The following is a 27,613-nucleotide window of genomic DNA, read 5'->3' on the forward strand; positions in this document are numbered from 1 at the left end:
TAAAGGAATAGAGCATAAATGTGGAGAAGTGTTGTTGAATCTGTACAAGGCATTGGTGAGGCTGCACCTGGAGCAATGTGTATAGTTTTAGTCCCCTTAGTTGAGGAGGGCTATAGCTGCATTAGAGGTAGTTTAGAGGAGCCGGTTTGGGGGCCGGTTTAGCTCCGTGAGTTAGACAGATGGTTTATGATGCAGAGCCAGGTCTGCAGGTTCAATTCCCGTACTGGCTGAGGTTATTCATCGAGGCCCGCCTTCTCAACCTTGCCCCCTGCCGGAGGTGTGGTGATCATCGGGTTGAATCGCAACCAGTCAGCTCTCCCCCTCAAAGGGGAAAGCTGCCTGAGGTCATCTGGGGCTATGGTGACTTTATCTTTCCTGCTTCAGAGGAGCTTCACTAGATTGATTCCAGAGAATCTTTGGAATTCACTACCTCAAGAGTCGAGTGAATGGCGGGAAATTGAGTAAATTTAAGGAAGAGATAGACATATTTTTGATCAGTAATGGGTTGAAGGGTGATGGAGAATGGGCAGAAAGTAGAGTTGAGGCCAAGAGGAGATCAACCATGATCATATTGAATGGCGGAGCGGGCTTGAGGGGCTGTATTGCCTAATTCTGCTCCCAGTTCTTATGTTCAAAGGCCTCAAATGCAGGCCCATCAAGGTGCACGCGACACCCGCCGCTCGGAAATATATTTGGCCCGAGGCCCAGTCCTCAGCCTTTTTCAGAATCTGAGCACAGCCTCAAATCTGCACACTGGAGGACGGTGTCCAGACTGGAGGACGGTGTCCAGACTGGAGGACGGTGTCCAGACTGGAGGACGGTGTCCAGACTGGAGGACGGTGTCCAGACTGGAGGACGGTGTCCAGACTGGAGGACGGTGTCCAGACTGGAGGACGGTGTCCAGACTGGAGGACGGTGTCCAGACTGGAGGACGGTGTCCAGACTGGAGGACGGTGTCCAGACTGGAGGACGGTGTCCAGACTGGAGGACGGTGTCCAGACTGGAGGACGGTGTCCAGACTGGAGGACGGTGTCCAGACTGGAGGACGGCGTCCAGACTGGAGGACGGCGTCCAGACTGGAGGACGGCGTCCAGACTGGAGGACGGCGTCCAGACTGGAGGACGGCGTCCAGACTGGAGGACGGCGTCCAGACTGGAGGACGGCGTCCAGACTGGAGGACGGCGTCCAGACTGACTCCTGCCTGCCCTTCTATTTCGCTATTTGAATTCAGACATCACTGTTGCCAGATCGCCCCCACCCATCCCTGCACAGCCCGTGCCGTTCCACCTTCAGGCCTCTTGCTCGGGTTTGTCGCCTGCGAAAGCCATCGGCAGCAGTCTGGGATGGCTGCCGTGCCCACTGTTCCACTCTCAGGGGCCTCAGAGTCCATCCTCAATCTGCCCCCATCCTCCCCTGCACGTACACAGCTCGGCTGGGCCCAGCCGGGCTTTGGTGAGACCACACCTGGAGCAGATTTCAGGCCGGAGCACCCCCCCCACCCCCCCCCCCCCACCCAAAGCCCCACCGTGCCGCGTTTTCCAATGGCAGCTGGCGGTGGTGTCGTCCAGTCCATTCGATATCCGCAGCGTTTTCCATGGCTCGCCCATTCTAATATCTAACTGGGGCTGTTTAGCACACTGGGCTAAATCGCTGGCTTTGAAAGCAGACCAAGGCAGGCCAGCAGCACGGTTCAATTCCCACACCAGCCTCCCCGAACAGGCGCCAGAATGTGGCGACGAGGGGCTTTTCACAGTAACTTCATTTGAAGCCTACTTGTGACAAGCGATTTTCATTTCATTTCACATCGGGGAGCACCCCGCCTGGGAGGGGAAGGGGGGTCGCCACCAGCAGGGCCAGGAAATTCGGCCGCTGTAAAGGGTTGGAAAATCCCACCCCTGCAATCTTTTACCTCTATCTGAAAAAGATTTACTGGAGTTGCAGGCATTATGTTCTTGATTAACAAGGGGGTGAAAGGTTATCGCGGTGAAAGGCTATCGTGGGGGGGGGGGGGGAGGCAGGTATGTGGGGTTGAGGTTACAATCAGACCAGCCATGAGCTTGTTGAGTGATGGAGCAGGCTCCTGCTCCAAATGTCTTTATTCAAATCTTTGAATTATACAAGATTCTGAAGGGGCTTGACAGGGTAGACACTGAGAGATTCTTTCCCCTGGCTGGGAAATCTAGAAAATGGAATGTGTGTCGTAGAATAAGGGGATGATCATTTAGGACTGAGATGAGGAGAAATGCCTCCACTCAAGATGTTATAAATCTTTGTAATTCTACTCTAGAATGGTGTTTATACTCCATAGTTCAATACATTTAAGACTAAGAGAGATTCAGGGATGTGGGGGAGGGGCGACAGCAGGCGGGAAAGTGGTGATGAGTCTGAGGATTGGCCAAGATCATATTGAGTGGCAGAGTAGGTTTGACAGGCTATCTGGTCTAGCCCTGCTCCTATTTCTCAAGCATTTATTACCTGTCTCTTTCTCCCGGGGACGGGGGGTGATCAAAGAAGGTTCCTGTGCCTGGGAGGTTGGGGCCTGACCCTCATTCACGATCCTTCTCTGCTTATTTCCCTCAGGCTCCCACACTTTGCAGCACCTCTTCATCCACAAGGTAACTGGCGTGCCGAGGTTCTCCATGGCGGGAATGCTGGATGACCTTCAGACGCAGTACTACGACAGCTCCTTGGGGACGACTGAGCCCCGGCAGCAGTGGATGGCCGACAGCTTTGCGGATGACTACTGGAGCAAGCAGACCAAGATTGCGGAGACTCTTCACCACCTTCTCTCCAGCAACCTTGATGCATACCTCAAGCGGTTCAGTGCGTTTCGTTCAACCTCCGCTTTCATTCTCGGGAAATAAAATGGAGCTAGATTGGCACTGTTTGCGTCAAGGGTTTCTCCCTGGGTATCTTTGATGCTTGCGAGAGACAGTGAGGATGGGATCTTTGACTCTCTGGTTACAGAATTGGATGGGAAAAAGAAAACAAAAAACACAACCTGCATTTATCTTGCACATTTAAGGTGGCACAGGGGTTAGCACCATTGCCTGAGAGCAGCAGGCACCCAGGTTCAATTTCAACCTTGGGTGACTGTCTGTGGTGTTTGCACTTTGTCCCTGTGTCAGTGTGGGTTTCCGCCGGGTGCTCCGCTTTCCTCCCACAGTCCAAAGCTGTGCAGGTTAGGTGGATCGGCCACGCTAAATTGCCCCTGTCCAAGGTGAGGTGGGGATAGGTGGTGAGTGGGCAGAAGGCTATGGGACCGAGATAGAGTGGTGTTTCAGAGGGTCGCTGCAGACTCGATAGGCCGAATGGCCTCCTTCTGCACTGCACAGATTCTATGACTGTCCCAAGGTGTCTCTGAGGAGGGTTGGCAAACAAGATTTGACACTGACCCCCACTAACCCACGTAAGGAGGTATTAGGCCAGAGATCCTACGTTGGGACAAAGGAAGTGTCTTAAAGGAGGAAAGTGGGGTAGAGAGGTGCAGAAGGTCACCTGAGGCCTGTTAAGGGGCACAAAGGTACACATTGTATTCTTCTCTTTGAGGTTTTAGTGTGAGTCATCCTAAAGTCTGTGTAAAAGACAGACAGAAAGCGCACTTAGTAAGCATTACGCTGGTCAAGGAGACACAGCCTGAGTGAGTGAGACACGGACAGAGTGAGAATTTGGTGCAGTGAGGTAATTCAGTGCAGAGTGGGAGAAGGTGTTTTTTCCCGACTGTTTTGTTCTCTCTCTTTCTTCGGACCTAATTTTGGGAGCCGTTCGGAGGAGGGGGAGCAGTCTCTGTGAGTATAAAAACCTAACGGTAACTTCCTGTTTTCCAGTTTTTTTCCCCCTAAAGTGACGTCACAGGGAAGCTGTGATCTGATTGGTTGAAAGCAAATCTGCCCCCAATTTTTAAAAAAACACAGCTAAACTCGTAAACTTAAATTAAACTAATTAATTATTCTCCCGCGGATGGATATGGCTGGCACGAGGGGACATAACTTTAAACTGAGGGGTAATAGATATAGGACAGAGGTCAGAGGTAGGTTCTTTACGCAAAGAGTAGTGAGGCCATGGAATGCCCTACCTGCTACAGTAGTGAACTCGCCAACATTGAGGGCATAAAAAAGTTTATTGGATAAACATATGGATGATAATGGCATAGTGTAGGTTAGATGGCTTTTGTTTCGGTGCAACATCGTGGGCCGAAGGGCCTGTACTGCGCTGTATTGTTCTATGTTCTATGTTCTAATTAATTAATCAGTGATGGCTGGTCAGGTGATGTGCTTGAGCTGCTTGATGTGGGCGCTGGCAGATCCCATTGCGAGCTGCAGCGACCACATCTGCAGTAAGTGTTGGCTGCTCGAAGAGCTCCGGCTCAGAGTTGATGAGCTGGAGTCTGAGCTTCAAACACTGAGGCACATCCGGGAGGGGGAGACTTACCTGGACACTGTGTTTCAGGAGGCAGTCACACCTGTCAGAGTAAGTAGTTTAAATCCTGCCAGTGGCCAGGGACAGCAGGGTGTGACTGCAAGTCAGGCAGGTAAAGGGAACCAGCAGTCAGGAACTCAGGAGCCTCAGCCTTTGACTCTGTCCAACAGGTATGAGGCACTTGCTCCCTGTGTGGATGGCGAACAGGGTTGCAGGAAGGATGAGTCAGCTGACCAAGGCACCATGGTTCAGCAGGCCATTCAAGTAGAGGGAGTAAATAGGCAAGTTGTAGTTGTTGGGGATTCTATTATCAGGGGGATAGATAGTATCCTTTGTGAGCAGGATAAAGAGTCCCGCATGGTATGTTGCCTGCCCGGTGCTAGAGTGTGGGACATCTCTGACCGGCTTGAAAGGATACTGGAGAGGGAGGGGGAGGATCCAGTTGTTGTGGTCCATGTCGGTACCAACAACATAGGCAAGTCTAGAAAAGAGGATCTGTTTAGAAATTATAAAGAGCTAGAATTCAAATTAAAAAACCGGTCCTCAAGGGTCATAATCTCCGGATTACTGCCCGAGCCACGTGCAAATTGGCATAGGGAGGCACGAATAAGGGAAGTTAACAATGGCTGAAAGAGTGGTGTGGGAAAGAGGGGTTCCTTTTCATGGGACACTGGCATCAGTTTTGGGACAGGGGGGACCTATACCATTGGGATGGTCTCCACCTGAACTGAGCTGGGACCAGTGTTCTGGCGAAAAGAGTAAATAGGGTGGTCAATAGGACTTTAAACTCGAGATTGGGGGGGGAAGGAAAAGTCAGGGAACCAAGAGGTGAAGTAATCAGTGGGAAGCGTAGCTGCTTAGGAATACAAAAAAGCACGAAAAGACAGAACTCAGGAGAGTTTACGATAGTCCCCATCCCACAAAATATGACACAGTGTATGGAAAGGCTCAGTAAACCAAGGTCCACCACACTAAGAAAACAAAAAGGGACGGTCAATGGAGAATTAAAGGTGCTACACTTAAATGCTCGCAGTGTACGGAACAAGATAGATGAGCTTGTGGCCCAGATTGTGACTGGCAGGTATGATGTGGTAGGCATCACAGAGACGTGGTTGCAGGGGGTTCGGGACTGGCATTTAAACATCCAGGGATTCACAACCTATCGAATAAGACAGAGAGGTGGGCAGAGGGGGCGGGGTTGCCTTGTTAATTAGGAATGAAATTAAATCAATAGCACTAAATGGCATTGGGTCAGATGATGTGGAGTCTGTGTGGGTAGAGTTGAGGAACCACAAAGACAAAAAAACCATAATGGGAGTTATGTACAGGCCTCCAAACAGTGGTGAGGACCAGGGGCACAAAATGCAGCACGAAATAGAAAATGCATGTCAGAAAGGCAAGGTCACAGTGATCATGGGGGACTTCAATATGCAGGTGGACTGGGTAAATAATGTTGCCAGTGGACCCAAGGAAAGGGAATTCATTTAATGTTTACAGGAGGTCTTTTTGGAACAGCTTGTGATGGAGCCCACGAGGGGACAGGCCATTCTGGACTTAGTGTTATGTAATGAGCCAGACTTGATTAAAGATCTTAAAGTAAGGGAACACTTAGGAGGCAGTGATCATAATATGGTAGAATTCAATCTCCAATTTGAAAGAAAGAAGGTAGAATCAGATGTAAAGGTGTTACAGTTAAATAAAGGTAACTACAGGGGCACGAGGGAGGAACTGATGAAAATCGACTGGGAGCAGAGCCTAGTGGGAAAGACAGTAGAACAGCAATGGCAGGAGTTTCTGGGAGTAATTGAGGACACAGTACAGAGGTTCATCCCAAAGAAAAGAAAGGTTATCAGAGGGGGGATTAGGCAGCCATGGCTGACAAAGGAAGTTAGGGAATGCATCAAAGCAAAAGAGAAAGCCTATAATGTGGAAAAGAGTAGTGGGAAGTCAGAAGATTGGGAAGGCTACAAAAACAAACAGAGGATAACAAAGAGAGAAATAAGGAAAGAGAGGATCAATTATGAAGGTAGGCTAGCCAGTAACATTAGGAATGATAGTAAAAGTTTCTTTAAATACATTAAAAACAAACGGGAGGCAAAAGTAGACATTGGGCCGCTCCAAAATGACGCTGGTAATCTAGTGATGGGAGACAAGGAAATAGCCGAGGAACTAAATAAGTACTTTGCATCAGTCTTCACAGTAGAAGACATGAGTAATATCCCAACAATTCCGGAGAGTCGGGGGGCAGAGTTGAATATGGTAGCCATCACAAAGGAGAAAGTGCTAGAGAAACTAAGAGGTCTAAAAATTGATAAATCTCCGGGCCCAGATGGGCTACATCCTAGAGTTCTAAAGGAGATAGCTGAAGAAATAGTAGAGGCGTTAGTTATGATCTTTCAAAAGTCACTGGAGTCAGGAAAAGTCCCAGAGGATTGGAAAATCGCTGTTGTAACCCCCCTGTTCAAGAAGGGAACAAGGAAAAAGATGGAAAATTATAGGCCAATTAGCCTAACCTCGGTTGTTGGCAAGATTCTAGAATCCATTGTTAAGGATGAGATTTCTAAATTCTTGGAAGTGCAGGGTCGGATTTGGACAAGTCAGCATGGATTTAGGAAGGGGAGGTCGTGCCTGACAAACCTGTTAGAGTTCTTTGAAGAGATAACAAATAGGTTAGACCAAGGAGAGCCAATGGATGTTATCTATCTTGACTTCCAAAAGGCCTTTGATATGGTGCCTCACGGGAGACTGCTGAGTAAAATAAGGGCCCATGGTATTCGAGGCAAGGTTGACGATTGGCTGTCAGGCAGAAGGCAGAGAGTTGGGATAAAAGGTTATTTTTCGGAATGGCAACCGGTGACGAGTGGTGTCCCGCAGGGTTCAGTGTTGGGGCCACAGCTGTTCTCTTTATATATTAACGATCTAGATGACGGGACTGGGGGCATTCTGGCTAAGTTTGCTGATGATACAAAGATAGGTGGCGGGGCAGGTAGTATGGAGGAGGTGGGGAGGCTGCAGAAAGATTTAGACAGTTTAGGAGAGTGGTCCAAGAAATGGCTAATGAAATTCAACGTGGGCAAGTGTGAGGTCTTGCACTTTGGAAAAAAGAATAGAGGCATGGACTATTTTCTAAACGGTGACAAAATTCATAATGCTGAAGTGCAAAGGGACTTGGGAGTCCTAGTCCAGGATTCTCTAAAGGTAAACTTGCAGGTTGTGTCCGTAATTAAGAAAGCAAATGCAATGTTGTCATTTATCTCAAGAGTCTTGGAATATAAAAGCAGGGATGTACTTCTGAAGCTTTATAAAGCATTAGTTTGGCCCCATTTAGAATACTGTGCGCAATTTTGGGCCTCACACCTCAGGAAGGACATACTGGCACTGGAGCGGGTCCAGCGGAGATTCACACGGATGATCCCAGGAATGGTAGGCCTAACATACGATGAACGTCTGAGGATCCTGGAATTATATTCATTGGAGTTTAGGAGGTTGAGGGGAGATCTAATAGCAACTTACAGGATAATGAATGGCTTAGATAGGATGGACGTAGGGAAGTTGTTTCCATTAGCAGGGGAGACTAGGACCCCGGGGGCACAGCCTCAGAATAAAAGGGAGTCACTTTAGAACAGAGATGAGGAGACATTTCTTCAGCCAGAGAGTGGTGGGTCTGTGGAATTCATTGCCACAGAGGGCGGTGGAGGCCGGGACGTTGAGTGTCTTTAAGACAGAAGTTGATAAATTCTTGATTTCTCGAGGAATTAAGGGCCATGGAGAGAGAGCGGGTAAATGGAGTTGAAATCAGCCATGATTGAATGGTGGAGTGGACCCGATGGGCCGAATGGCCTTACTTCCACTCCTATGTCTTATGGTCTTAAGGCCAAGGGACCGAGGCAACTAAAGGCTGGGTCACCAATGGTAGAGCAATTTTAAAAGTCTGGGACACCTGTTAGGCCATACGTCTCTGAGGATGTTTGTCCGGAGATTACTGAGATAGGGGAGCGGACAAGGCCCTGGAGAAATTGCGAAACAAGGTTGAGCATTTCAAAATCGCAACATAGAACAACCGGGAGTTGATGTAGGTCAGGGGTGACAGGGAGTTGGACTTGCTGTGAGTTAAGATAGGGGCATCGGGCTGGATTTGAATGACCTCGGGCTGGATTCTCCGCACCCCGACGCCGAAATCGCGTCCGGCGCCGGGGCAGAGAATCCATTTCCACACATGGAATTAGGACTGGTGCCGGTTCCTCGATTCTCTGGCCCCCGAGAAGCCTCGTACCCGGGAAGTACACCACGCCGTGTATCCCCCACCTGCAACCATTGCCGGAGGCCCGCTCCACTATTCTCTGCCCTCGACCGACCGAAGTCCCGATGGCGTGCATCGCCATTCCAGCCATTCGGGAAACTCGCAAGGCGGCTGCGGACTCTGCCTGCGGCCGCCATGGCCGGGGGCGGGCCGATCGGAGGGAAGGTGGGGGGGCCTCCTACCAGGGTGTTCTTTTAGCGGGCGGTACAGGTCGGGCACGCAGCCGATCGGGGGAGCTAGTTACGGGGTCCAGCTCCGCGGTCTGAGTCCGCCATGGAGCACGGTGAGGCCACTGGAGGCCGCCGGCGTGCGCGGCCGCGACCGGAAATGCGGGGGTCCGTATCTGCAGCTGGAGACGGTCCCTCCCTGCTAGCTCCCTGCAGGGCTGTGAATATGTGGCCTTTTGACGCCAGTTTTTGTGGCGTGAAAGGCCACAGTTTTCACGGTGGCGTGGGGACAAGACCCTGGAACGGAGAATCAAGCCCCTCAACTTTGTGGGTGGTAGGATGAAATGGTCAAGGGGGTAGGTAACGAGGATGCATTGTTTGTGGCAGATGAGCTGAGACGGGAGTGGGGCAAAGGCGGCTGATGTTCCAGATGTGTAAGTTGGGTTAAGAAGTTACTGGTATAGGCCAGGGAATGGGCTTGGGTGGAGTGTTCTCTCAGACGGTCAGTGCAGACCTGATTGGCTGAATGGCCTCCTTCTGCACTGTCGGGATTCCATGATTCAATGAGATGTTGCCGACTTGCTGACAATGAGGACATCTAGTTGGAAGCTCACTGCCAGGTCTGGTAAGACAGCAGGGCTGCAAATGGTCTGGTTTAATCTCAGACTATCAGGAAGAATGACGGTGCCGGTGTCGGTAGGGAACGGAGTTTCGAGTGAGGGCTGCAAACAATGTCCACCCAATATTCTCTTCCCACACCTCGGGGGTGCAATAAGACAGACTCTTGTCTGTTTCCATTGTGGGTCATTCCCAGAACAGGTTGCGGGTCTGTTGCCGGGGGTTATGGTTTAAGAGGCTCCAGTCCACATCAAGAGTGGCTGACCAGGAGTATCTCCTGCCCTTACCACCAGCCATTGGCGTGTCGGAAGGATTTGGTAGGTTGACACTCCATCGGTTTGGCCGCACTGTAAGCCTACACGTGACAATAATAAAGATTACTATTGTAACGATATCAGCCATGATCATATTAAATGGAAGATCAGGCTCAGAGAGCTGCATGTCCTACTCCTGCTCCTCTGTTCCTATTGAAGTGTGGAAAGATGGAAATGGATTTTGGCGAGGGTCACACTTTCAAAGGAAAGGGAGTTGCAGATGAGACATGGGGCGGGATTCTCCGAGCCCGCGCCAGGTCGTAGAATCGCCATTCCCACCCGAACTCCACGCCACGCCGCTCCGACAGCAGGAAGCGATTCTCCGGTCGCCACCAATCGACGCGCTGCCAGTCGGGGGCCACTGAAAGAGGCCCCTGCGGCGATTCTCCGCGGTCAACCGGCCAAATACCTGCCGAGTCCCGCCGAGTCCCGCCGGCGTGGTTCCAACCTGGTACGACCCGGCGAGAGCTCGGACCCGCGGCCGCGGTGGCCATCCTGGTGGGGTGGGGGGGGAATCTGACTCCGGGGGGGCCTCCACGGCTTCCAGGCCCACGATCGGGGGCTACCGATCGGCGGGCACACGCAATCTGGAGGGGCCTACCTCCTTCCGCGCGGGCCCGCTGTAGGGCTCTGCCACGTTGCTCGGCTCCAGCGCGGAGACGGCTGCCGCGCGCATGAGCGGACCCGCGCTGGCAGTGCAGGGCCGCCTTTCAGTGCTGGAGCAGCGCGCAGCACTCCAGCACCGTGCTGGCCCCCAGAGGTCCGCTGGGCCAGCAGGCCCGCCGATGTCGGTGTGCACCACTCCGGCGATTACGTTGGCGTCAACACTTGGCCGGGATTTCGGAGAATCCCGGTCATGGTGTGCCAGAATAGTGGCTCCGATACTTGGTTTGTGGAAGGTAAGGGTGATGACGGCAGATTGAGGAACAGAACCGCACTCAGCCTAGAGAAATGATTAAAAATGTCAGGTGAGGCTGTTTTGGGCAGAATGCGGGTATGCATTACCCAACAGAGAGATGCATTGAGATTTCAGCCAGCAATGCCTGGTTGACCTATTCATCGTTTTGTTTGCAGATGTCCAGTACATCCAGGGGCTCTGGAGCTGCACACAACAAAACAACATGAGCACCATCGGTTTGGTAAAGATCTACAGTGTCTATGGAGAGATTCAATGTCAAATGGCCACAGAGCATTGCAGCGGGACAGGCATTATAAAAGACTTTCTAAAAGACATTTTTCAAAAAATCCGCATCACCAATGTCGATTTGGTCCAGTCACTAAACGACAGCTGTGTTCAAAATATGCAGCGAACTCTTCAGGCTGGTAAAGCAGCGCTGGAAAGAAAAGGCAAGTGGAATATTACCGTTAGATTCGGAATGTGATCTGGATTCCGAGTGCGACCCGGATCAGGATTCTGAATGTAATCTGTCGGGTGAATTAAGTTCCTTGATATAGTACCTCTAATATTTTTGTTCTTCCTCAGTTGCCCCTGAGGTTCTGGTTTTCAATGACATCTCCAGTGACGAGGTGCCCATGACTCTCCTGTGCCTCGTCACTCCCTTCTATCCCCGTGCCATCAACGCCACGTGGCTGCAGAACGGAGAGCCTGTGCCGGACGACCTTACGATGACAGTGGTGCCAAACCACGATGGTACGTACAGAATGGAGATTCTCGTGGACCTCGAGGACAATGACCCAAGGGGCTACACATGTCAGGCTCAACACAGTAGCCTGTCCAAGACACTGAGAGTGGAGGCAGGTAAGTTACCAGAGAATGATAGAGCACAGAGGGTGGCCATTCGGCATTCCTGTGCCAGCTCTTTGGCATTGTGGGGGGTGCAGCCGCAGGTTAGCGGAGGTGATGGAGTATGTGTTAGCGGGAGGGATAGAGTTTGGTAAAACAAAAGAGAGTGTGAGGAAAGGTCAAACTATAAGTGTTGGCCAACTGAACTTCGACTACAAGCATGCCAGTCGTGGTGGGGTTGGGGGTAAAACACTTACCCGCCAGTCTGAGTCTCGCTCAGTTTTAAAGACACTCAATCAGAGCCACCACAGATCTGACAGGCAAATCCTTTCAAACTAACTTGACTGAATTCATATAGGCAGGAGGAGGCCATTCGGCCCTCCGACCTGCTCCACCATTCAATATGATCATGACTCATCATCCATCTCCATAGCCTCATCCTGCCTCCCCCTCCCCATACTGTTTGATCCCCTTCGCCCCAAGCGCCATATCTAACTGCTTCTTGAAAACATACAGTTTTGGCCTCAACTACTTACTGCGGTAACAAACTGCACAGGCTCACCACTGAGTCTGGGTGAAGAAATTTCTCCTCATCTCGGTCCTAAATGGTCCGATCTCATCCTGAGAATATGACCCCTAGTTTTGAGCACCCCACCATCGGTGACATCCTTCCTGCAATTACAGCAGGCACACAACGGCAAGAATGGTTGCACCTGGGCTCATTGATCTTCTCAATTTTCACCTCAACAAACTAGGTCCAGGAGAAGGTAGCAGCATTGTCCACTGTGCAGACTTGACAAGGTAGTAGATGGTGATGGGAGCAGTTATAGGGTTCAGGGTGACATGGACAGGATGGTGAAAAGGACAAAAACACAGCAAATGGTTTAACGTGGGGAAGCGTGAAGTGATGCACCTTTGGAAGATTAATATGGGGAAAGAGTATAACGAATAACCACCATTTTGAAAAGTGAAAACTTGGGGTGTGATTTTCCATCCCCCCCCCCGGCATGGCGTGTTTACCAAAGCCAGGCACAGCTCGCGATCGGCCACTGGTGGGATCGCCGATGTCTACGCCATTTTGCGTGGCTCAGCCCACGTGAGATGGGGGGGGCTGCTTTTGGTGGGACCGGAAGATCCTGTCGGCGGGAAGCGCTGGAAAATCCCGCCCTTTGGCAACCATATCGTCGAATCCTGAGAAAGGTGGCACAACATGTTAAAAACTGACGGAGGGAAGGGCAGTCTTAGGATAAGGGGACCACCATTTAGGATTGAGATGAAAGGGCAGGCACGGTGGCGCAGTGGTTAGCAGTGCTGCCTCACGGCGCCGAGGTCCCAGGTTTGATCCCGGCTCTGGGTCACTGTCTGTGTGGAGTTTGCACATTCTCCCCATGTTTGCGTGGGTTTCGCCCCCACAACCCAAAAATGTGCAAGGTAGGTGAATTGCCCATGCTAAATTGCCCCTTAATTGGAAAAAAATCAATTGGGCACTCTAAATTAAAAAAAAAAAAGGATTGAGATGAGGAGACATGAGTTCACTAAAAGGGTGATGGTGAACCTCTGGATTTCTCGACCGCAAAGGGTTATAGATGCCCCATCATTGACTACATTTAGGGTTGATTTAGAGAGATTTTTGATCTTTCAGGGAATAAAGGGATAGGGAGAATGGGAAGAAGAGGGGAAATATGGAATTGAAGCCCATATTTACAGCCCTGATTGTATAGAATGGTCAAGCGGGCCCAATGAGCCTTGTGGTCCACTCCTGCTCTTATTTGGTGCGCTCTTATTAAAGCAGATGGGTTACTTTAGTTTATAAATAGAGGCACAGAATATAAACTCTAGGCATTGCAGAGCAGGCTTTATAGACCAATGGTTCAGCCTCAGGTGCCACACTTTCGGAAAGGTGGACAAAAATGTACAATCATGGAATCCCTATAATCCAGAAGGAGGCCATTCAGCCCATCGAATGCACATTGACCGTCTGAAAGAGCACCCTGCCTAGGCCCAATCCCCTGCCCTATTCCCGTAATCCCACCTAATGTTTGGACACCAAGGGACAGTTTAGCATGGCCAATCCACCAAATCTGCACATCTTTGGCCTGTGGGAGGAAACCGGAGCACCTGGAGGAAACCTATGCAGACACGGGGAGAGCATGCAAACTCCACACAGTCACCCAAGGCCAGAATCCTGGTGAGGTCCTGTGCCTAAACTTTGACGGAAACTTGCAAAATTAAATTAAAACTTTGTTACCCGGGGCTAAAGCTGCCCTCCAGCCCCCATGATGCCCACCAGCCACTGAATGATCCTTTTTTATGTGGGCCGGAAGACAATCAATACTCATCATCTGCTTCCATTAACCTGAACCATAGAATTGACATTAACAAACTCTGACATATGAAATAGGAGCAAAAATAGGTCATTCGGCTCCTCAAACCTGCTCCGCCATTCAATAAGATCCTGTTTGTGTTTGGAGTTCCACATTACCATCTGCACCCCGATAACCTTTCATTCCCATGCCTAATGAGAATCTATTGACCTCCACCGTAATATTCAGTGACCCTGCCTCCAACGCCTTCTGATGCAGAGAGCTCCAAAGTGGCATAACACACTCAGAGAAAAATATCTCCTCATCTCTTCCCGAAAAGGGCAACGCCAAATTTTCAAACAGTGCCCCTTAGTCTGGACTCACTCACAAGAGGAAACATCCTTTCCACGTCCACCTTGTTGAGACTGTTCAGGATCTTATTTACTTCAATCAAGTCACCCTTTCACTGTTCTAAACCCCAGTGGAAACAATCCCAATCTGTCCAATCTTTCCTCATAAGGCAACCCACTCATTCCAGGTATCAATCGAGTAAACATTCTCTGCACCACCTCCAACGCATTTACATCCTTCCTTCAATAAGGAGACCAACATTGCACACAGTATTCGGGAAGTGGTCTCGCCAATGCCCTGTATAACTGAAGCGTAACATCCTTATGTTACGTTCGATTGTTTTCAATCATCATGTTCAATTCCTCTCGTAGTAAAGGACAGCATTTCATTAGCCTTCTGAATTATTTTCTGTACTCGCGTACTAACCTATGCAGTAGAACACTAGATCCCTCTACACATCGGAATTCTGCAGTCGTTCGCCAGCTAAATAATACTCTGCTTTTTGATTCTTCCTCCCAAAGTGAACAACTTCACACTCTGCCAAATTTATACTCCATCTGTTTGCCTACTGAATCAACCTATCTATATCCATCTGCAAAGTCCGTGGGTGGGAGTTTCCGTCCCGCCAGACGCGTTTTCTGGTGTGGCGTGGCGCCCCCCCCCCTTGCTGGCAGCGGGATCCTCCGTCCTGGCAGCCGGCCAGTGGTGTTTCCCATTGTGGCCGCCCCCACGCCATTGGGAAATCGACGGGGGTGAGTGCGTTGCCGGCGAAGCGGAGGATCCTGCCGATGGAGCATCCCGCTACATATGTCTTCTTCACAAAAGACTTCGCGACCCATCTTTGTGCCATCTGCAAATTTAGCTTGCATGCCTTCGCTCCCCTCATCTAAATCATTGATGTAAATTGCGAAAGGTTGAGGACCCAACTGTCGGACTCCACGTGTCACATCCTGCCAATCAGAAATGTAATTGATAAGACATTGACAGCAGGGAGCACACTCTCTGCTGCTCACCATGCCTGCCACTTCCAATCAGGCTTATTCTGAGTGGCTGGTCTCTTCCTCCAGCTCACAGGAAATTATACTTTTCCCCGAGCCGTCCTAGTATGCAACAAGAACACTACGGAAGTGCCTGAGAGTCAAATTGGGGTGAGGGGGGATAGTGTTCCCATATTACATTTCTATTCTGGTGTTTGTTGAAACCTCAGAGACCAAGCAAGGATACAACCTCTTTGTGCTCCCGCGTACACTGACCTTAGGTTTGCTCCACCCCCTATACCCGGGGGCCCGCTCAGTTGGCGAGACATCTGGGGCGGGATTCTCTGCAATCGGCGCGATGTCCGCCGACCGGCGCCAAAAACGGCACGAATCAGTCCAGCATCGCGCCGCCCCAAAGATGCGGAATTCTCCGCATCTTGAGGGGCCGAGCCCTCACCTTGAGGGGCTAGGCCCGCGCCGGACTGATTTCCGCCCGGCCAGCTGGCTGGAAAGGCCTTTGGTGCCCCGCCAGCTGGCGCGGAAATGACTTTGCCGTGCGGCGCATGCGCGGGAGCATCAGCGGCCGCTCGCGGCACCCCCGCCCATGCGCAGTGGAGGGGGTCTCTTCCGCCTCCGCCATAGTGGAGACCATGGCGAAGGCGGAAGGAAAAGAGTGCCCCCACGGCACAGGCCCGCCCGCGGATCGGTGGGCCCCGATCACGGGCCAGGCCACCATGGGGGCACCCCTCGGGACCAGATCGGCCCGCACCCCCCTCAGGACCCCGGAGCACGCCCACGCCGCCTTGTCCCGCCGGTAAGGTAGGTGGTTTGATTCTCGCCGGCGGGACAGGCATTCCAGCAGCGGGACTTTGGCCCATCGCGGGCCGGAGAATCGCCGGGGGGGGGGCCCACCAACCGGCACGGCGCGATTCCCACCCCCGCCGAATATCCGGTGCCGGAGAATTCGGCAACCAGCAGGGGCGGGATTCACGCCAGCCCCCGGCGATTCTCCGACCCGGCCGGGGGGGGGGGGGGGGGGGGGGGGGCAGAGAATCCCGCCCCTGGTTCGTGATGCAGAGCAAGGCCTGGTTCAAATCCCCCACTGGCTGAGGTTATTCATGAAGGCCTCTCATTCTCTACATTGCCCCTCGCCTGAGGTGTGGTGATCTTCAGGTTAAATCACCACCAGTCAGCTCTCCCCCTCAAAGGGGAAAGTAGCCAATGGTCACCTTGGGACTTTACCTTTACCTACCCCCTCTTTTACATTATAAAATCCACCACGATTCTCCCTCTCTTTAATTCTGATGAAGAGTCATACTCGGAACGTTAACTCTGCTTCTCTCTCTAGAGATGCTGCCAAACGTGCTGAGTTTTTCCTGTGTTTTCTGTTTTTATTTCCAACATCGACAGTAAATTGCTCTTTTTACAAAAGGATAGAAACATTCTGAACCCCTGATGCCTTCCATTAACGGCTGTCGGTCACACTGTTTTTTTAATGTTCTGTCCGAAAATGTGGAAGCAGGTTTAACAGCATGACTGAGTTAAACAGCCACGGCAAAGCCCCTTCGCTTACAGTCTGGCCCACGCCACTTCCACCCTGCTGTGTGAAAGTTGGTTTGGTTAAAAACTCTACCGGTGCTTTGTGCAGTGGACATATGGAGGGTGCGGTGTTGAGTAAAGTCCACGCAGTCATTACTGAAAATTCAACAGGCCGCCATGTCCTCCACGCAGCCCGTGCAATTACCTTGCTTCAAAGCTGAATCCTGGTGAGAATTCAAGACGGGCCATTCTCCAGCTCTCTGGGGAAACATACCGACATTGGGCAGTTGCTCAGGAACTGGCGAGCGAGTCGGGAGCTCAAAGACAACGGAGGAGAAAGGTGTCAAGCGGGGAACCCAAAGGCTGTTCCTCAGGGCCCGTTGATGGGGGAGCTGAAAGTGGAACGGTTTCCCTGTTGGGTGGGATTGCTGTTTGGTGGGTGGGGAGGGGTACACGACGTGCGCTGCGAGGGATGGGGAAGGGGGGGTGCCTCCATTATCAGTGCCGTTAGTGCGCCTGGTGAAGTGGGGGTTCGGACCTTCAGCTCCTGGTATTTCACTGTCACCGCTTCTGAACATGCTGGTGTGTTCTTTACACAGGAGTCGGAGGGCTGAGTGAGATTGTTCGTTCGGGTCCAACACTGGGCCTCCTGGCTGTATTGGCAGTAATGGGAGGAGTGCCCTAGAGACGCAGGGCAGCAGGGAGAGAGGAAACGATACAAGCACAGGTGAGTAATGGGAATTCCGCTCTCACACACTGCTCATCCCTGAAAAACAGATGACAAGTTAATGAGTGGCAACGTTCCAGCTTTAACCTCCTCCTGTTTCTCCCCTCCAGGTAAATATTAATTCTCAACCAATCCGAGACTCTCGCCAGCCGCCCAGCTCTGTATCCCGGGATGGACACTCTCTCTCTCGCTCTCTGTTATACTAATGAGTGACTGAGCCTCATCACTGTTGCCTCTAACATGACGATTGGCTGGAGGTGGACCTTTTTACCAATTTGCATTGCATCAGGGGCTGTTTAGCACAGGGCTAAATCGCTGGCTTTGAAAGCAGACCAAGGCAGGCCAGCAGCACGGTTCAATTCCCGTACTAGCCTCCCCGAACAGGCGCCGGAATGTGGCGACTAGGGGCTTTTCACAGTAACTTCATTTGAAGCCTACTTGTGACAATAAGCGATATTCATTTCATTTCATTTTCATTTCAGTTCATTTACTTTATAAACTATTTTGGAAAAATGTTCTGTCAGCGTGCGTCCTGGACCTGGATTCAGTGCACTGCCCCTTGGCCTTTGAACCTTGGCATCTGTTCATCATCCAGATCCTTCCCACTTGAGTGTACAGAAACACCCTTTGAACCCTGACTGACCTGTTAGCAACTTGACCTTCGAACCCAAATGTGACGAGGCACGCAGGACAGCCTCTCATCGAGTTAAGTTAAGAGTCTCCCCCTCCCCCCACAATCCAATTCCAAGCCTTTCCCAAGTAGTAGAGCAAAATGGCTGTGGAGGGATCAGCCCCCTAAACATGACAGGACAGTGAACTTCACTGGGCAATGTGACCGTGCGTTGCCGGCAGTGGGAATGCTGGACGCCCACGTCGGACAGTCAGGAAACCATTGCGCTCCGACACCATAATGTACAATAGGAACCCCTGGTAGGTTGAGGGAGGGGAGAGCAGCACCTTTATACATTGTACTTAAACATGATTGGGTAGCCCTTGGATACTGGGACAAGCATTCACCCAATCGGCTGAGGCAGATTGCACCAATCACATCAAAGCTGGAATGAATTGCTGCTGAGGGATATGCAAACTGCTATCTGCTTGGTAGCATTGCTGAGAATAGGTAGATGCTGTTGAAGCTTTTCACTTTACATACATCAGGTCAGGTTCGCAAGGATACCAAATGTCAAAGCGAAGTACAAACTCTTTAATTTTCTTTATATTCACTCATGGGATGTGGGGGTAGCTACAAAGGCCAGCATTTATAGCCCATCCCTAATTGCTCTTGAACTGTGTTGCCTTGCTCAGAGGGCAGTTAAGAGTCAACCATATTGCTGCGGGTCTGGAGTCACATATCAGGATGTCAGTGAACCAGATGGGTTTCTACAGCCGCCGATAATGGTTTCATGGTCACCATCACCGGGACTAGCTTTCAAATCCTGAATTTTATTAACTGATTTGAATTCCACCAGCTGCCACTGTGGGATTTGAATTTGCGACTCCCAGAGTGTTAGCCTTGGGTCCCTGGATTACAATCCCAGCGCCATTACCGCTACACCACCGTCTCCCCATCTTAGTCTACTGTTAACAAGCTTGGACCAATAGTGTAATCAATACTGGAGCAATGTACTGTGGATGCTGGAAATCAGAAATAAAAACAGAAATTTCCATAATCACTCAGCAAAGAATGTTTGTTTCAGGTCAGTTCACCAGAACATAAAACACTGCAGTGGAATTTGCAGACTCGCAATTGCTGCATTAATGTTTCCTTAACTGGAGGATTCTTTATTTTGAAATGTTTGGTTTGAAGGCTCCCTCCCCCCTCCCCATTTCCTTGGTACTAGACGTGTGTCCTCATGGTGCTGTGTTTGTTAAATAAAGCCACAGTGAAGATTCCACATGAGTTAGACAGCTGGATGTGTGTGCGCGTATCTGTTTGCGTGTGTGTATCTGTTTCTGTTATTACGATCCCAGACCAGACTCCAGCAGTGGCTAGGATACTGGAACAAAACCCAATATTTGAGTTTATTTTGCAAGACCGTGTGGAAAGAATGATTCGCTCCAGGAGTGATTGCTCAAAGGAATAGGGATTCGGTATTTGTAAAACAAAACTTTATTATGAATACAATACTGAACTCTTTAACAACACACCGGAAAATAGCTTACTATTACCCCTTAAACTAATACAGTTCATACTGTACTGTAATCCCTTAATTACTATCTATTTCCAATTAAACTACAGGAAAGGAAAAAAAACATACAGCACTCAATGCATCCCAATAGCACAATAATGCTTGCTTTCCAGAACAGATTTAGTTCCTGATAGACCCTGGATGTCTTCAAAAATCTGTTTCAACTGGATTGTTTCAGCCTCCCCCTTGCCTCAGACAAGTCTGCTCTGCTTTAAATATTATTGCTCTTTATTTTAACTCACCGGTTTAGCCCACACTTCAACTTTTTTTCAGCACTGGGGAGCTGAATTCAGATCTCGGCCCGCCATTTTGAAAGGGTGCCCCGATCGCTAAGTGACCTTCCAAACCCATGACCACTACCATTTAGCAGGACAAGGGCAGCAGATACCTGGGAGCACCATCACCTGGAGATTCCGTCCAAGTCACTCACCACCCTAACTTCACATTGTGTCTGCACTGGCGCTCTGGAAGCACATTCTACCTCATCCCACGTTCCTGCCTTATCCCTGTAACCTTGCACATTCTTTCTTTTAGGATAGAATTCAAATTCCCTTTTGAATACCTCAATCAAACCTGCCTCCACTACCCTCTCAGGAAGTGCATTCCAGACTCCAACCACCTTCTGGGTGAAAACATTTCTCCTCACATCGCTTCTACTTCTTTTGTCCATTATTTTCAATCTGTGCCCTTAGTTCTTGATGTTCTCTTGAAAGAAAACTGTTTCTTGCTATTTACCCTGGCCATACACCTCAGGATCTTGATTAACAAGTCTCCTCTCAGCCTTCTTTACTCCAAGGACCAGATACAACCTCTCCAATCTACCCTCATAGTTACGGCTCTCTAACCCTGGAATCATTCTTGTGAATCTCCTCTGCAATCTCCAATGCCTTCACATCCTTCCTCAAGTATGGTGTCCAGAACTGGACAGTATCCAGATGAGGCCTAACTATTGTCTTATACATGTTCAGCACGACCTCCTTACTCTTGCACTCAGTGCCCATATTAATAAAGCCTACGACACTATATGATTAATTACCTGCTCTCTCAACATGATTTTCAATGCCCTTATGTGCATCTACACTTTGTTCCTGCACCTATTTAGGAGTTTCTCTCTTTACTGTGTCTCCACATTCTTCCTTCCAAAATGAATCACCTCACACATCTCTTGATTTGAACTTCATCTGCCACTTGTCTGTCCAATCCACCAATATCCATGTCCTTTTGAAGACTATCCTCCTCGCAGTTGACAACACTTGCAACCTTCGTATAATCCGCAAAACAGTGGGTAGCACTGTTGCTTGACAGCTCCAGGGTCCCAGGTTCGATTCCCGGCTTGGGTCACTGTTGTCTGTATGGAGTCTGCACGTTCTCCCCGTGCCTGCGTGGGTTTCCTCCCACAAGTCCCGAAAGGTGGGCTGTTAGGTGAATAGGGGCTTTTCACAGTAACTTCATTTGAAGCCTACTTGTGACAATAAGCGATATTCATTTCATTTCATTTCATTGGACATTCTGAATTCTCCCTCTGTGTACCTGAACAGGCGCCGGAGTGTGGTGGCTAGGGGATTTTCACAGTACCTTAACTGCAGTGTTGATGTAAGCCTGTTTGTGACAATAAAGATTATTATTATATTATTAAAAAATTTGAAATCATGCCCTGCGATTCACAGTCGAGGTCATTAACATATATCAGGAGGAGCAAAGGTGCCAACACTGACCCCTGGGGAACTCCACCAGCCTTCCTCTAATCTGAAAAGCAATTATTTATCACTGCTCTCTGTTTCCTGTCACTCAGCCAATTTATTATCCAAGTGACCAGTTTACCTTTTAGTCCATGAGCTAGAATTTTGCTCACAAGTCTGCCATGTGGCACTCCGTCAAATGCCTTTTAAAAAATCAATTTACATCACATCAACAGCTTCACCCTTATCCATCTTCTCTGTTCCCTCTTCAAGAAACTCAAGCAACTTAGTTCAACATAAATCTCCCTTAATGAGTCCCTACTGACTTTCCTTAACGATCCTGCACCTGTCTAGGTGATTATTGATTTTGTCCCAAACTATAATTACCGGAAGTTCATAAAATCATAGAATTTACAGTGCAGAAGGAGGCCATTCAGCCCATCGAATCTGCACCGGCCTTTGGAAAGAGAGCCCGACATGAGTCCACACCTGCACCCTATCCCAGTAACCCCACCTAACCTTTTTGGAGAGAGACTAAGGAGCAATTTAGCATAGCCAATCCATCACCCTGCCCTCTTCCCGTAACCCAACCTAACCTTTGGACACTAAGGGGCAATTTAGCATGGCTAATCCACCTAAACGGCACATCTTTGGACTGTGGCAGGAAACCAGAGCAGACACTGAGAGAACGTACAAAGTCCACACAGACAGTCACCCAAGGCCAGAATTGCACCCATGTCCCTGGCGCTGTGAGGCAGCAGTGCTAACCACTGTGCCACCCGAACATCCGAAGCCAGATTGACTGCTCTGTAGTTGGCGGCATTAGCCTTGCTCCCCTTTTTGAACAAGGGTGTAACGTTCTCAATTCTGCAGTTTTTCCCTTCCCCTCTAGTCTCTCCGTATTCAGCCTGATTCTCCATTGTTTTTTCCACCTGACATTAGAGCCATTCCGCTGCCTTTCCCCCACACCCCTGCACATTTTTTCTATTCAAATACTCATCTAATGCCCTCTTGAATGCCTCAATGAAACCTGACTGCAACACACTTCCAGGCAACGCATTAGTTTTTTTTCTGTAGTACTTCCCACTCTCTCACCCCCTCTCCTAAAGGTGCTGCCTGCTATTGGGTAAGGATCGCTGGGAGAGGAGCGTCTGGGACCGCACTCGAGGAGTCATTCTTTATCTGGAACCTAAGGTTGAGAGCTTCAAGCATGTGGGCAACATTTTTATTTGACATCCAGATTTTCCAGTGAGATTCACTGCACAGTGAACAGACTGCGTCACCTGAGGAAGGAGCAGCGCTCCGAAAGCGAGTGACATCGAAACAAACCTGTTGGACTTTAACCTGGTGTTGTAAGACTTCTTACTGTGCTCACCCCAGTCCAACGCCGGCATCTCCACATCTGTAATGTCTGTTCACTGTACACACTGAAGGCTATACACTGTAAACACTCAGCAGTATTTACTGATACAGAAATTATGGACTGGGTACTGAGTCCATTTGTACAGACATCAGGATTCTCCGTTAGCAGACACCGAAATCGGGGCTTGCGAGCAGGCGGAGAATAGCTCCCGATGCCGAAATCGCGGCAGGTGCCGGGTTGGCACCGAATCGCAATGCTCCTCCCTGAAAATGGCGTCAATGCGGCGCATGCCGCGTGCAGTTGAAACGGCGTTCATATATCATTAGTGGGCCCACCCGCGATGCTCCACTTCCGAAGGGCTGTGCTCCCAACGGCGCAGTCCATGTGTGTTCTCTCAAATCGTGAACCTGGTGCGGTGGCTGCTGAGAGAGACAGAGGGCGTACAGCCAGTGTCCAGCACCGCCATACTTCACCGATAGCCGTGTCACTTTCTGGGGGGCTTCTGCCAGGGCCGGGGGGAGTAGTGGAGGGTGGCCAGGAGGTGGGCTGTGGGGTTGGGGTGGACGGGTACGCAACACCATTACCGCAGCCGGCAAGGCAGCCATGCAGCTGCGCATGCCGCTGGCAGCCCGCTTTAAACCTGGTGCCCTGGGTTGTATAGGTGACCCCGCCCCCAGGGGGCACCCTGCGTGCCCTCTAGTCTCAGCCGACCCATCAGCTGTATGGGCACTCCAGCACAACCTATCCCATCTTTTTGGCCCTGATCAGTGTGTGTGTGGTGGGTGGGGGTGGGGGGGGGGGGTGTATTGCTTAAGCGCGGCTGCAGCTTGTCAGCCCTGTGAGTGTTCATCACGGACCCGGTGATTCCCGCACCGTTTTTCATGGGTTTTGATGGTGTTCCACGTGGCCCCGGTGCTAGTCCCTCACCAATAACAGAATCAGTGCAGGTGTGGCACTGATTTTTCTGACGTGGAAGTCCACGGATTCTCCTTTGCCATCAACACTTAGACCCAGAAACGGAGAACCTGGCCCGGGATGTTAACCTGGATCTACCCACCTTCCATTGTCTAAAATATTTAACATGACGCCTCTTTAATTTTCCCCAGTTCCAGCCTCACCTAACCTGGGCCCAAACACAGCGCATCGTAACCTCGTTGTGTCTGAGGATCAGCCCAACTGAGATATAGCGATACAAAATTACAGATTCCTGATATTCCGGAGAAATTTGACATGTGTCCATGTGTCCTGGGATCAGAGGGATTCACATCAGGAAAACATTACTGGGAGGTGGCGCTCGGCGACAAGACTGACTGGGAGATGGTGTGGTCAGAGAGTCAGCCAATAAGAAGGGAGAGATAAGACTGGGTCTTGGCAATGGTTACTGGGCAGTGTGGCTGTGAAATGGGAATGAAGAGCAAGCTGTCGAAAGGTCGTCAGTCCCCCTGATCCTGAGTGTGAATCCCAGGAACATCGGAGTTTTCCAGACTATGAGGGAGGACCTTTTACGGTGCCGATGACATGTCCGTTCTCCACTTTCACTGACACCTTCACTGAGAAACTTTTCCCTTATGTCCTGTGATGTCCCGTTCCTCTTAAACTGCATCACTTTGAGCCCTAGATTCCTGAAATGTTTTGTCAGAATATGGAGTGAAATGGGGTAATTATTTGACCCCCACTCTTTGCCCACAAAGGGAGGGGAAGGATAAGGGCTTTGGGGATAAGGGGAAAACTAAGATGTCACGAAACCTGACGCCCCGGCCCATCATTAATGTGTTTTAGTGATGGTGGGACGCTTGATTTCTCAGTGTCTCACTTTCACAGTGCCAATAGCCATCTGTTGGAAATTCATCTCTCTGGCTTGGTGTCCAGCATGCGGGATAGCTGTGCACGGAATGAGTTTGGGAATAGCCGGATCAAGCAGGAAGTGTTTTTTTCTTTGCCATTGTTGGAGGAGCAGCAACGCCAACGCCTGTTACCCACCCCCCACCACAAACAAATCTTACGCCAACCGTACCATCTGACCACTGCCAAGAACCGCCACCACCCAACCAGCTGTAAGTCCATATTCCTGGATTTTCCCTGTTCCCATCAGCCACACAAATACACATTTCCACTCACCCCCAACTCCCTGTAGCACCTGGCTCCTCTCCCCCAGTTATCCGATCTGATTTTACTGGTCATTCTGCTGGGAGAGGCTGTGCTGTTCTCTCCGGGTCCGGGATCTATGTCTGAAATTCCAGCCGGGACATTCGCTGTCACTGGGGTAATGGGATCCCATAAGACCACAAGACATTGGAGCAGAAGTAGGCCACTCGGCCCATCAAGTCTGCCCAGCCATTCAATGGGATCATGGCTGATCTGATACAAACCCCAACTCCACTTTCCCGCCTTATCATCATAAGCCTTGATTCCCATACTGATTACAAATCTGTCTATCTCAGCCTTGAAGATACATAATGACCCAGCCTCCACAGCTCTCTGTGGGAAGGAATTCCACACATTCACTACTGTTTGTCTATTTGCTGTCCTGGAGTCACACAAAGGCATAGTAAGAGGGAAAAGTGCATCAAAGCGGGTCATTTTGAGGGTTGACGTAAGCTTACTCCAGACTATGTTCCACACAACTCGTAGCAACGAGACACTTAAGAGGCCTTTGGCTGAGCGGACAGACTGAAAGCTTTTGTCAAAGGGTTAGACTGAGCTGGGCCAGTGTTTTCAGATGATGGGAAGGACTTTGGTAGTCAGAAGATTTTCTGATTATTGTCGAAGCAATTCTAAACGGTGCTTCAATTGTCGATATTGTTTGATTTTGGTGTTTTATTTTCCTGCACTGTAATAAGTTGCCTCTTGTATGCCCAAAGACACAGGTTATCCCTGAAAAATGAGCCACTGGGTTCAATATAAAAGAGACTTTGTACTTGGTGAAATCAATGGAATCAGCACCAAACATACAGCTAGCTTGGCACACTCTGAATGTTACTGTAACCCGAATGAACATCTCTGAATCACACACAGGCATCAGCCAACATGCTTCAGATGTTTCTACATAATCAAAAAAAAATTCAATTTGTTAGGAGACTGATTGGCGTACACCACTGAAAAGAGTAAACAGTTCAATGCTGATTTCAAAATTATTTCCAGAGTTTTAAAACTCTGAATTGACTCGAATGCCTCAAACTGAGTATCGAACCTCGTTTATTTTGTTGCTCCCTGGATTCCTCTCGGTCAGGGATGTGGTATTATCATAACTATCAGCATTACAAGGGTTAATGTAGTGTCGAGAGCAGCCACTAGAGGGAGCTGCAGTGATGCTAGACCTTAGGGGAGGATTGTATGTAGGAGACAGCTAGTGAAGGTCATAAGAGCAGTTAAAGTGAGAAGGTTAGATTATAGTTTATACCAGTAGTGAGATTAGAAGTAGATAGGTGTGGTTAAATGTTATTGATCAATTCTGTATTCTAAAAGACGAAGTGTCGAAACCCAGTTTAGTAGTGCAAATAAAATCATAGCTTTGTTTAAGTAAAAGCTATACTGTGGTCTTTGTGAACACTACGCAAACCATCCTAAATAAGCAACAAAAAAAACAGCACAAGGGGAGAGAGAGGCTTTTGCTGATTTGAAGTCCTGAAGCCGATATAAATTGTTGTCACTGAACTAGCAGTCTCACCCCGGAGGGTAATCTGGAGCGGTAGTGGCGCTCCTGTCTTTCAAGAAGACTTTGAGGGCTGGATTTTCTCCTCCCTTATTTGCCTTGGGGTTTAGTCAGAAGTGAAGCCGTGAGGTGGCATTTCAGTGTTATCCCTACATTCCCAAATCCACACCTTCCTTCCCTCGCCGGGAAACACATTGAACCGCAACCCTGCGCAATTTCCCGGTTGTTATATCCCCCACAAGACCCATGGGAATGACCCGATTAATCTCCCAATGAGCCTGGAGTACGAGCTCCCCCACTGAGGGGCGGACCTCACCAGTGGGATAGTTAACTCTGGACATTAAATGCTGGCCCAGGTAGGAGCCGAGCTAGAGAGTAGTCCCCGGCTAGACTGTTAAGTGTTTGTACTTTACTTTGGTAATAAATCATCCATTTTAACTCTCCTTCCCGGACTCCTCTGTAATGTCAGGTTCACCTTTTCTATAAAAAGAAAAATTTGAATTTCACCCTCCCTCACCACCACACCATGCATAGCACAGTGGTTAACACTGTTGCTTCACAGGGTCCCAGGTTCGATTCCCTACTTGGGTCACTGTCTGTGGGGAGTCTGCTTGCTCTCCCCGTGTCGGCGCGGGTTTCCTCCGGGTGCTCCAGTTTCCTCCCACAAGACGTGCTGTTGGGTAATTTGAACATTCTGCATTCTCCCTCAGTAACTTCATTGCAGTGTTAATGTAAGCCTACTTGTGACAATAAAGATGATTATATTATGCTACTTTTGTCACAACAGGAAGGATTTAGAATCCTATGAGAATCCCCCTCCATCCCGCAAAGTGTGTTCCTGAAGCTTGGCGGGGAACCTGTTCAGCAGTACGAAACCATTTAACAGTTAAGTTTAGAAGCTCTTTCCAATGACTCTCATAACACCATGTCCTTCTCAGGCTTAACTCTAACAATTCAACAGGCTTCTCACAACTCCATCGACTGATCAGTCGAAAAGTGAAGTGATAATCTCAACTACTTTGATTGAACCGAATAAACTAAATTCAATAAACTGAGGGACAAATTAAAATGGGCAGCACTTAAAGAGATAGTGTCTGATACAAAAAAAAATCACAAATGAAACTTAAAACACTGAACTGAAATGCGAAGAAAAGGATCAATAAGGCACCCCAGATCCTATGGTGCCCAGCGGGCATGAAAGGCCGTGATGGTGCCCGTGAATAACGCATGCTCCTCTCCAGGTACACCCGGCCACAAATGTAGCAGAGAGG

General features: G+C 49.7%; 1 protein-coding gene across 1 annotated transcript in view; it reads left to right on the forward strand.

Moving 5' to 3' along the window:
* LOC140389076 (uncharacterized) overlaps positions 1–19,129 on the forward strand; it is a 114,687-nt gene extending 95,558 nt beyond the window's left edge. The window contains exons 11-15 of the mRNA XM_072473237.1: positions 2,581–2,823; positions 10,893–11,165; positions 11,302–11,577; positions 17,332–17,459; positions 17,570–19,129. Coding sequence (XP_072329338.1) covers positions 2,581–2,823; positions 10,893–11,165; positions 11,302–11,577; positions 17,332–17,417 — 878 coding nt within the window. The 3' untranslated portion in view covers positions 17,418–17,459; positions 17,570–19,129. The remainder of the gene's footprint in view (positions 1–2,580; positions 2,824–10,892; positions 11,166–11,301; positions 11,578–17,331; positions 17,460–17,569) is intronic.
* Positions 19,130–27,613: the final 8,484 nt, after the last annotated feature.

The sequence above is a fragment of the Scyliorhinus torazame genome, chromosome 14 (assembly GCF_047496885.1).
Source record: "Scyliorhinus torazame isolate Kashiwa2021f chromosome 14, sScyTor2.1, whole genome shotgun sequence".
NCBI lineage: Eukaryota > Metazoa > Chordata > Chondrichthyes > Carcharhiniformes > Scyliorhinidae > Scyliorhinus > Scyliorhinus torazame.